Raw genomic sequence first — 11,359 nt, 5'->3', positions numbered from 1 at the left:
GGGATGGCAACCTGTGCTGCTGCCTCCTCCCAGACCTGGTGGGATGGCAACCTGTGATGCCGGCAACTTGTTTTATGCAGGTTGTAGGCATCATGCTCAGTCTTACGCTGTCGTGGGACGTGCCTTATAGACTGAAGCCCCTCCTCAGCTCTGTCTAGTGTGCTTTGGGGGTTTGCTTGGTTTGGTGTTACTTTGTTTTAATGGAAACTGCTGGGTGCAGTGTGACTATGTCTTTGCCTTGTGATTAATCACTAATTTAAGTGTTTCCTACCAAATATAGAAAGGGAAAACATTCTTATATTTAAGCTGATTTGTACTAAAACTAAGACAAACCCTTAGAGTAATAGTTGGATAGTAACTCTCCTTAAACCTTAATTACAAAACCTTTTATAAGTTGTAGTAAGATCTTAGCCACTCAACTTTTTCACTGTATATTTTACCTAAAATACTTACAATTCAGAGAGTATTCTAAAATGGTCATGCTTGTGAGCTGATTCATATCCAGATGTTACTTCAGTGTCTTTAACACAGATTTAGGAAGTAATATGAGAATGGTAATGTGAGAATGAAATTAGTACTTATTTTAGCATATTTCTCCATGCAGTACTAGCAGTACATCTTTGGCTTCTTCACTCCAGTTGTGATTGTGGATGTCACATAGCCCCTTGAAGTTTTCTGATCCTCAGTGAGGAACAGCGGGACATCTGGGTCCAGGCTGACACATTGCTGCCCTTGGCTGAGGAGGCAGTGACAGACTGAAAGGGTCTAGCTGGGATTTGTGCTGAGATGGATGTTTATATAGACTCGGTTGTGTTCTTTCTGTTTCTGGCCCTTTACTATTGACCAGAACTACCAGGAGAGAAGGTGCAGATAGAGTTTGATAAGTGACTTTGAAGTTTTAACAGACATTGTCTATTCAAAATGTGAAACACTGTAGTCTTCTCTCCTATAAATAGGGACTCAGATTTCCACTTGAGGAGTAGCTACAGGGGTTGCAGTAATGTACATAGGGACTAGCAGAGACTGAAGTGTGAACTCCATTCCTGTCCCCTTGCAGTGACAGTTGAAACTGAACCCAGGCTAGAGGCCAGTGGCTACTATGGGCTCAAATGGACATGGGATGTTATCAGTGGAGTAGGAAGTCATGTATAGTGATCAACTTGTTAAAAAAAAAAAATCTTGGAAAATATCCAGAGGCGACATAGATAGGGCCCCTCTGCATTTGACTCCATGTGCACGAAACACTGTTTAACAAAACTTGATTCCTTTCCTATTTACTTAACACAGTCCATGTTTTAAATTTCTCTTGAGGTAAACAAGTGTCTATTTTTTTCCCAAGCAGCATTCCTACATTTCACTGCTGAAGTCTGATATATTAAAAGGTGCAGCAGATGCATTTTATTTCAATACACAATCAAAAATACCTTTGATGACCTATGTACAGTGAGGAGCAACTGGCTTTGTAATCATTTCAGGCTTGTTCTTTTTCTTACAAAAGTTCTCTGAAGTTATAACACGGAATGGGTATGACAGGAAAAGATACATAGTCTTGGCATGTTCAAAGACCAGATACATCTTATAACAAAAGCTATATCTTCTATACCCTTACATAATCACTTGCAATCAGTTGCCAACTATTATATAAACACTGTATTATATTCTGTTAGTGTTTGCATAAATATACTGCTTAAAACAGGTAACATGGGCTGGAGAGATGACTCAGCGTCAATAGTTGTTCTTCAAGAGGATGTTGATTTGGTCCCCAGAACCTATGATGACTACCTATAACCCTACTTTCAAGGGATCTGAACCTGTCTGCTGGCCTCCACAGGTGCACACACACATCACACACTGAAAGAAACGAAGCAATAAAAAACAGGTAACCATAGTTAGGTATTGTATACATTTTCACAACATAAGTTTTAAAACATCAAAATTTAAAGGGTTGTGAAATGGAATTTCATATTCTCTTCCCTGAAAGTATAATGGTTTTCAAAAGCTAAATTCTAATCTTTAAATTGATCTACAATCAACCAGGCATATCTTTATACGCCACATTTACACCATACTTGTAATCTCAGTGCTTAAGAGTAAAGAAAGGCAGATTCTGGTAGCTCGCTGCTCAGACAATCTAGCCAAAACAGAGTTCCAGGTTCAGTGAGAGAGCCTGTTTAAAAAAATAAAAAAATAAGTAGGAAAGATGTCAACTTCTGGTACTCACATGTGTGCATACACTGACGTGCATACACACACACATACACACACACACACTATACTCAAAGGCACTGAAGCTGGTGTTACATTTTCAACATTATCTTGTAGCATTATCAACACAAAGCTCCATTAAAATTTCAAGCCCTGCTTATGAAATCCACCCTGTCTACTAGCCACTTGATATTTTTAGTCAGTCTTAATTCATCTGCTTAATTCAAATGGTAGACCATCCAGTTTGTTTAAGCTATGCTCCTATTTTTCAAATGATGCTCTGTTTATCTTGAAATAATTTAAAACCTAAAATTGTAAGTCAAATTGCATTGCCAATTTGAATTCCTTGTTAATGGGTCTTTACAGATGTATCCAGCATGCTTTAATTATGGAAGCTGGCCCTTCTGGTAAATGATACTGCCACACTCTGGCTGGGAGGGTTGGAGTGACTAAGGGAAGATGCAGTGGACAGATGGTGTTTGCTGGTGGGAACAGGATGCTTTTAAGCTGCCTCCTTGCTCTTGGGAGTGTGGCTGTGCAAATCATAGTGACATCCTGTGGGTTCAGCTGACAGGATCAGTGGTTGATTAATGAGCCTGAGGAAATATTGTCTCTGGGAAATATCTCCGAGTTTAAATGGACCCCTTTTATTTTGCTTGGATTTAGAGAGGTTGAAGAACCAATAAATTGTGAATATTTTAAAAGAGAATATATACATATGATAAATGTTATGAAATCAGACAATATATGAGTAAATTATTGGGCAGAATATTGTGGTCTGGCTCATTGCATTTCTTTCTGGAAGGGGCAGCTTTGTGGTTTCCATTGGTCCTGGGATCTCCATAACTTGAATCCCCACTCTGCCTTCCTCATCTTGGTATCTGCTATTTGTAGTACCAGGGAAGCAGGAGCCAACCCGATGCAAAGCACAGCAGGGTCTTTATTGAAGCTAGCTCAGGGCCCCTCAGCCCACCACTGACACACAGGAGGGTTTTGGTGGAGAGGAGCCCCGCATATTTATCAGGGTAAGGCTTTATAGAAAGCAACAGGGTTGGGGCAGGTAAATGTTTCTAGCCTGGCAAGCTAATATTGGAGAGTTACTATGACCTTTAGCATAATTGGCTGGTGCCAGGGAATCAAACCATAATTTCTGCTTGCCTCTGCATTGATCGTGAGGCAGAGGGTAGACTTGTTGGCAATTAACTTGGAAATGCTGGATTTGGTGTGATTAGCCTAGAAATTGGAGCTAGGCTTGGGTTTGGGGGCAGGGGACCAGTGGTAACTTGGAAACTCATGCTAGGTACTGACCTGTTAGTTTACCCAAGTTCAAGTTCTCAAAAATAGAGTCTGAACTTAAAAGATTTGGTTTCTCACCATTTCCATCACCATGATGGTGGGTGTTCAGTGATGATCTGTGGGACTGAAGGCTGTTATGTGGATTCATGGTCTTCTTACATGGTAGACATTATAACAACAGGAACCTCACGAGTTCCTTGTCATCTCATCTGGTACTGTCTTTGTGAAGTGAAACAGTATCTGGAAGACTCAGCCATTTGTCTAGAGAGTCAGTGTTAAGCTCAGGGGCTCCTCATTTCACAGAGAAGGCTCTGCTTGTATGCAGCAGTGGGAGCATGGCATGGCCATGGTCATCAGCTCTCCAATGTCCCCAAGGTCATGACTGCTCCTTGGCTTGGCTCTGGAGAGCCTCTTGGCCATTTTCCCTGTAAGGTGGGCTATCCACTTTGCAGTTTTCCTTTTCTGGTGTCAGGAAGCCTGACCAAGACAGTTCTGTGAGGTTGGTCACAAGGTAATGATTGAGCTGTTTTCCTGGATGGAACACGGGCAGAGGTAGCAATACTTCAAGCCAATCATGACAGATAGAGCTGTTCTAAAAACACAAGGCAAAATTTGTCATTTCAGTTCTTTGGTCTTAAGAAAAATCTAAACTCACAACTGTTTGTCTGGTTTGCAGATTGCTAGGTTCTAAGACAAGTTTTAAACCCTTTCTGTTTCTCCGGTGTTGGAAGAAGCCTCTGGAGCAACACCAGTTGTCTCCCCAGTGAGGCTTCTACACAGCAGGCCACCCATCATGGACAGTGGCATTCGAGTTAGAACACGCTTGGAACTCTACGGCACTACAGTTCTTGATTCGTTTCCTTCTCTCACCTTTCAGGAGCAACTGTGCCAGCCCACAGGGCCATCTTGGTGGCACGATGTGAAGTGATGGCTGCCATGTTTAATGGTAATTATATGGAAGCCAAGAGTGTACTGATTCCGGTTTATGGCGTTTCCAAAGAGACATTCTTGTCATTTTTAGAATACCTATATACAGACTCTTGTTGCCCAGGTACGCATTTTGCATGATACGAGACAATATCTCATCATACTTTCTTCTTACTGGTTTTATTAGATTGTTGTCTGTCAAATCTGTTTTGATTAAGGTTTATTGGAGTTGATGCCGTGGCATTTGCTGAGCAGTTTGGAGTTGAGATAGGGAGAACATTGCATTCTCAGTTAGCTCAAATGGAGGAGCAGTGCTTAGGAGCCTTCTGCGTACTCATGTGTCCTAGCTGGCACTAACGGCAGGTTACTGATTGCCCTAGACACCTGGGAACAGTCATTTGCGGTGCCTAGTGGTTGCTCTAATTTTAGAGTTTAGGGAGCGCTACCTCTTCAACAAGAAAAGGGCTGGCTAGACAACGGATTTCATGGTCCTCACATCTGGTTGAGATATTTTTCAGGACTTTTAGTACTGAGAGACTCCTGCGATCTTTCCGGCTCTGAGAATTTGGGATGTTTAAAGGCTGCTCCGACTTCCAAAGTCAGACTCCCCTAACACTGGCATATCTGAAAACATTCCTTGAGAAGCTTAGAATCCCAGGAGAGTATAGAATTTATTTCTAAATTCACTAACCAAATGCCCTCACGAACCAGCACACACTAGTAATGTTAGTAATAGTTAATAATGTGTAGCAGCTACACCCTAGAACAGATCTTATGAGATCATCATAGCACAATCCTTTGAACAAGGAGCAGAAGCCCCTTAGAGTGTTCTATCCCATTTGTCCACCAGATGGCTCCCTCCTCAAACACAGCTCAAAGGAGAAAATTCCTTCTACAGTCAGTCTCGGTCTTCCCTCCCAGTTCTGTGTTTTGGAGTTGTGAATGCTAATATTAATAAGGATTGACTTGTTCTTTTTGCTTGGCAAAAATGGAAACATTGGGTATTAGTGGAAAAAATGTTATATTTTCTCAATGGGAATTTGAATACTTAATAAAAAAATGTGATCACTAATCAGAGAAAATGCTCAGGAAAGTAATAGCAACCCTAAGGCACAACACTTTAAGAATTAAAAGGGTATTTGGGGAAAAATTAATCAAAATGAAAAATCAGAGTTAAGTTCAATACTAGTATTTATGTGTGTGCACGTGTGAGCATTTTTTTAATCAAGAGAAGTGGAGACTGTTGGTCTGTTTATATTAGTATTGCCAAAAGAGCAATGTTGTTGGTGTCATGGCTACAATGGAATGAAATAGAAATAGAAGTAAGAAATAGAAGTACATACCAGTAATGTGTGTTTTCTTTTTGTTTCTCAGAGCAATAGTCTAACCGTCCATCTTCTCTCATTTGCCCTCTCATCAGCTGGCATTTTTCAGGCCATGTGTCTCCTGATCTGTGCTGAAATGTATCAAGTCTCCAGGCTACAGCACATCTGTGAGCTGTTCATCATCACACAGCTGCAGAGCATGCCCAGCAGGGAGCTGGCCTCCATGAACCTCGACATTGTGGACCTGCTCAAAAAGGCCAAGGTTGTTGGCCTTGTGCTGGGGTCAGGGTGGGGCTCTTTTAATTTAAAACACACAGACACTGCTTTCATTTTTCTGTGTTTTAAAGCAATACCAAGACTAGTATTCATTTGAAAGTTTGACTGACTGAGGCTACAGTTTCTTTGCACTGGTTTTTATGGTTAAGTAATTTTGAAGCTTTAGGTTAGAAGTTACATCTACGTAATTTTTTTTTTCCAGTAGTGGTACTAATCCAGGTTCCTTGAGTGTGGCTGTGCTGTGAACAGTGACATTACAGAAAAGAGAATTTTCTTCCTACATTACTGAAAGGAAAATGGCAGGATTAGTCTGTATATACCAACTGACATAGTTACCAAAACTCTTTTCTCCCTCATTCATTCATTCATTCTTTCTTTCATTCTTTCATGAGCATATTTTCGAGTTCAGTGGTATGGTGAACATTTGTTGAGTTCACCTGACATGCCTTGCTGTTAGGAATCTAGGAAAATTAAAAGTGTAAAGTTTGGTATCACCTCACTGGCTTCTGGCTCCTTGCATGCCCCGGACCTCGATGTTCAGAATGATGCTCCTACTAATTCTAGGAAATACATGTAGCTTACACAAGTCATTGTGAAAAGCTGTGGTTATAAAGAGCTGGGTATATGGAAGTTGAAGAGGTGGCACAGCAGACCCGTGCCTAGGAGCGCCCGCCCATGGCTGAGCAGAACAGAAATGGAATGCGTTTCCCTTTTCCTTTCTTGCAGTTTCACCACTCGGACTGCCTTTCCACCTGGCTTCTTCATTTCATCGCCACTAACTACCTCATATTCAGCCAAAAGCCCGAATTTCAAGACCTTTCAGGTACACTGCTGATTTCTGCTTTGAAAAGAAAATGTTACAGCCTTCATTTGTGGTTTGCAATATAATCAATAGAAACAATTGCTTTAACTTGAGAACATAAATGTAATGCTGCCAACTTCCTTTTAACTCCATTATGTAACTGAGGGCACTTCTGCTTTAGTCACCTATGTTTCATAAGCAGCATGGCCTGGGTTACACAAGACATTTTCTAATGATTATTTTATAGTGCTCATTCACATTTAATATGTTTTCTGGTAGGAGAGTTAAGGTGGTGACAAGTGTCCTCAGGTGCCACTTGACTGTGATAAATGAGAGTAAACTTTAAACAATATATGTTTGCACTTTTTCCTTTTCATAGAAATATAAGCATTGTTATTTATAAGATGTCACCTTTAATACTTAGAGAATCCATATGTATATATCTGTGTAGGAGCCTTGGAATAGTAGTTTTCTTGTTGACCAAGTATTATGGAACTTTATATGGAATTACTGGAGATAATTGTAGAGTGATTTCTGAGGTAACTGATAAGGATTAAAATGAGGTAGCCAGGTGTGGCAGTACAAGCTTGGGATCTCTGCATTTGAAACTGGAGGCAATAGGATCCCGAGTTCATGAGCTCTAGGCCAGTGTCAGCCTCAGAACAAAGGGTGAGATTTCTTGGAACTGCATAATAGGAAGGAAAACAAGGTGGGGTGTTTGTCAGAGTAGGTGACTCATGAAAAGGACAGGAAAGAGTGCCAGCCAAGGACAAAGAACTCTCTATGGAGATGGCTGAGGTTTGGGGGAGTGCTACAGAGGGAATAGGGCTGAGCAGGGTAAGTGGGGGGAACAGCAGACTCTAGAGCTCCTGGGCTTCCCTCCACCTCAGAGTGCCCACATCAGATGATTATGTCTTAGTGGTGACACACGGGACTTGAAAACCCTCTTGGCCTCTTTCTGCTCTACACCCTGTTACAGAAACATGGAATCCAGATTCTTACCATTGGTGTGTGATAGACATATTTAGCCAGTTAACAGAATTGTGCACCTGTTGTCAGCCTGTCCCCCTAGCTCAGCACTCAGTTGTTAAGACATTGTATAATACAATCAAAGCAAAGCAAAGGGTAGATAACATTAACTCTCTACATTTCTCAAGAAAAAAAAAAGCGGGGCTTATCATAAAGATAAGGTGTGCTCTGCTTGCAGCAGGTACAAGGGGTGAGCTAACAAGAACAAGGCTGCTCTCTTAAGACATTAACAACTTCATTCTGGCTCTAGAGCTACTACAACTGTGCCACCTTAGGCCTCCTCCATTGTAAAAGAATGAGATTATTTTCTAACCACTCTTAGATCTCCATGGGGTGTAATTACAGCCTCCAGAGAAAAACACTACATACATCATTTCTGTAATTTGTGTCAGTAGCTATTGCTTATGGAATTGCCTATGAAATGTACAAATCAGAGGTGCAGAGCATCCTCTCAGGGGCTGTGGGAGACCTGGATGCCGTGGCACGGGTCAGTACTGTTCGTACTTGGGTGGGAATTGAAAAAGATCTGAAAGGTCACATCTTTAGTATCTATGGTACGCTTCTCCCTAGCAGAGGAAATGGCCTCTGGATAACAGAAAATTAGGAAATATGCTAATTCTGTAATTATGAACTGGCAACCTATGGCATCGGTAAAGTCACCATTTAAAAAAACTTTTTTTATATAGTACTACAATTTAAAATCTCCAGAGGAAAGTCTGGGTCTACCTTCCTGGTTGCTAGGCAGTGGCTGCTGACAAAGGGCATCCATCCTCCTCTTGGTGGCCTTCTACCTGGCCCACTGGCCATCTGCTTGGGATTTGGAAGTTCCTGTCATACCCTGTGGAACTGTTCATTTTCAGCTTTAGAAGCACCCCAGTTATTACTGGAATGGTAGTAATTGCTTCTCTGCACAGCACTCATTTTCATTTTTATTTTTCTCTTCTTAAAAACAGGGTCTGTGTTTCTTGGGCTGCCTCACACTTTGTTTTGTAGCCAAGGCTGGTCTTGAACTCCTTATCTTCTTGCCTCTGTCTCCCAAATTTCTGGTGAGAATTTTTCAAGTGTAAAGTTGTTTAGAAATCAGAAAGCTAGGATGGAAAAGGGTCTCCTGCCATGGCAAGCCTTCCAACCCAGATAAGTAGCTCATCCCCACTTAGATTTGTATACACTAGATTTTTAAGATGACATACAGCAACACACAGGAAAAACTGACCCTTGCTGTTGATGGACTTCTTTTTCTCACAATTGGTTTAATTTAGCTAAGTATTGGGTTATGTTGTACAGAGTGATTGTTTGCTGCCTGTTTTTACTAGCCGCCAGAGGTCATCTGCTATCACTTTTTCTAGAGATCTAACTCCCTTCTTTCCTTCCTTCCTCCCTCCCTCCCCTTTCTCCCTCCCTCTTTCCCTCCCTCCTCCCTTCTGTCTGTTCCTTCCCTCCCTCCCCCTTCTTCCCTCCCTCCCTCCTCCCCTCCCTCTGTTCCTTCCTTCCTTCCTTTGTTGTTTTTGTTTGTTAGTCTGAGACTGGATCTTATTCTGAAGCCCTGGCTGTTCTGGAATCCACTGTGTAGACCAGGCCTGCCTAGATCTATCTGCCTCTACCTGAAAATGCTGGGATTAAAGGCATGCACCACCACACCTAGTTTGGAGTTCTTTCCTTAAAAGGCTACCTCAATCTTTTTTGCCTCCTCAGGAAACCAAGAGAACTGATTTCCCTGAGGAAGCAGCTTCTTTACTGTCATTTAGATCCTGTAATCAGGACCTTGCTAATCCACATGCTGGCGAAGTTAAACAGCAGGTGGAGAGATCAGACTGACTAAGCATAATGCAATGCAAGTGCATACAGAAGGGAGGGATCCCCAAACCCTTAAATGTTTAAAGTACCAGGTGTGTCTGAAGGCAGGCTGAAGCTTGGGACCTTAACAGTGGAATTCAAAAGTGTTGACTGATGAGCTTTGGTCTAAGCCCGTCCACTCAATGGAGGCAACCTTTACAGGACATGGGAAGCTAGAGAAGTGGAATCTAGTCACAGATTTGTAGACTCTAATGGAGCTAAGCTTGAGCTGAGAGCCTGGGCTGAAACCCTGGTTCCTATTAAAGTGGGTCCAGAGTGCATAGCCGAAGGGGAGGCTGGAGGAACAAGCCTGGAAGTTACAGTGTTGCTGACTGGAACACAGAGAGTTAACACCAAGTTACATTGTGACAGACTCTGGAGCACAGGAAGTAACAAGTTACAACGTGACAGACTCTGGAGCACAGGAAGAGCACAAGAATGAGTAGATTAGCTGGTGGCTGTGACTGGATGGGAACTAAAGATGTTATAGAGTGTGAGTGGTAGAGTTATCCACAAAGAAAAAGTGAATTTGTTATCTAGAGTAAAAGTAGAAATTTTATTGAAAAAGAAAAGGATAGCAGTCAAATGCTACTTGGTAGAAGAGTGAGTATATGTCAATGTAACTTGCATAATAACATAGGTCCTGATGGCTTTTTACCAATATTCTATTAAGTGATTATGGAAGGACTCAGAATATAAGAAACTGAGCTCCTCTGTCATAAAGGAAATTAATTGTTGGTATTTCATCTTGTCAAAAAATAGTGTATATACAATTAACTTTTTTCTCTTAAAACTTTAGTGGAAGAACGAAGTTTTGTTGAAAAGCACAGATGGCCATCAAACATGTACTTGAAGCAGCTGGCAGAATACAGGAAGTATATCCACTCCCGGAAATGTCGATGTTTAGTCATGTGACCTGAGCTTTTGCATACATACACTTTTTTATTATTATAAAGAATGGGTACTTCTGGATTCCAGTAAAAATTCTTATAACTCAAATCAGTGTTTTAAAAATCACCATATAGCTTCTTACTAGTTATCTTTTAAAGACTATGGGGTCTTAAAAGGGAACAAAAGCTACTACAGACTAAATTAATATTTCACCTAGAATATAAAACTGTTGGACATTGCATTCTCCTTTACATTGCCCTGTTGCTTTAATAACATCAAGATCTCTTCTAGTTAAGAGGTGTTTAATTAAAAAAAAAGCATCTGGGATAAAAACAAAAATGTCATCATGTCTGAGTGATTGCTCTGCTAAAATAAGGGGCATGGGAAAGCCAAATGTAGCCATGGGATTCAAAGGAGCACTAACCAGTGCAGCATAGAAATAGGAATAGTGGAGGAATAGAAATTTGCCGAAGACTTTGATATTCATGTGTCATCTGGTTTCTGGTTTAGCAAGAGTACGTGAATCAATATGATAGCTCTATCTGGACCATCCACCCACATCTGCTTGTCAGTCAGGCTGCAAACCTAAGCAGGCTGGTAGTCCTGGAATCTACGGACTTCCAAACTTAGAAGGGTCTGGTATTTGGTTTAATGCTCTGCTAGCGCAGTTGTTAAATTCTTAAAAATGTTTGATGAAGGCCCCATGTTTTCACTTTGTACTGGCTCCTCAAAATTGCTCAGATAATGTTTTCTTTTCCTTTTTTTTTTTTTTTTT

At 41.2% G+C, this 11,359-nt stretch overlaps 1 protein-coding gene across 3 annotated transcripts in view; it reads left to right on the top strand.

Annotated features, from left to right (window-relative positions):
* The window catches only part of Rhobtb3 (Rho related BTB domain containing 3), a 52,608-nt gene that overhangs the window by 39,193 nt on the left and 2,056 nt on the right, over positions 1-11,359 (top strand). For 2 of the 3 annotated variants that reach the window (XM_031359802.1, XM_031359803.1), the window contains exons 9-12: positions 4,379-4,552; positions 5,849-6,015; positions 6,756-6,852; positions 10,493-11,359. The exon at positions 10,493-11,359 is cut by the window's right edge and continues 2,056 nt beyond it. In XM_031359802.1, the coding sequence (XP_031215662.1) occupies positions 4,379-4,552; positions 5,849-6,015; positions 6,756-6,852; positions 10,493-10,608 (554 nt within the window). In that variant the 3' untranslated portion in view covers positions 10,609-11,359. The remainder of the gene's footprint in view (positions 1-4,378; positions 4,553-5,848; positions 6,016-6,755; positions 6,853-10,492) is intronic. The other variant, XM_031359804.1, reaches the window with a different exon arrangement.

This window comes from Mastomys coucha, unplaced genomic scaffold (genome assembly GCF_008632895.1).
Source record: "Mastomys coucha isolate ucsf_1 unplaced genomic scaffold, UCSF_Mcou_1 pScaffold8, whole genome shotgun sequence".
Classification (NCBI taxonomy): Eukaryota; Metazoa; Chordata; class Mammalia; order Rodentia; family Muridae; genus Mastomys; species Mastomys coucha.
This window is presented reverse-complemented; position numbering and strand designations above follow the sequence as displayed.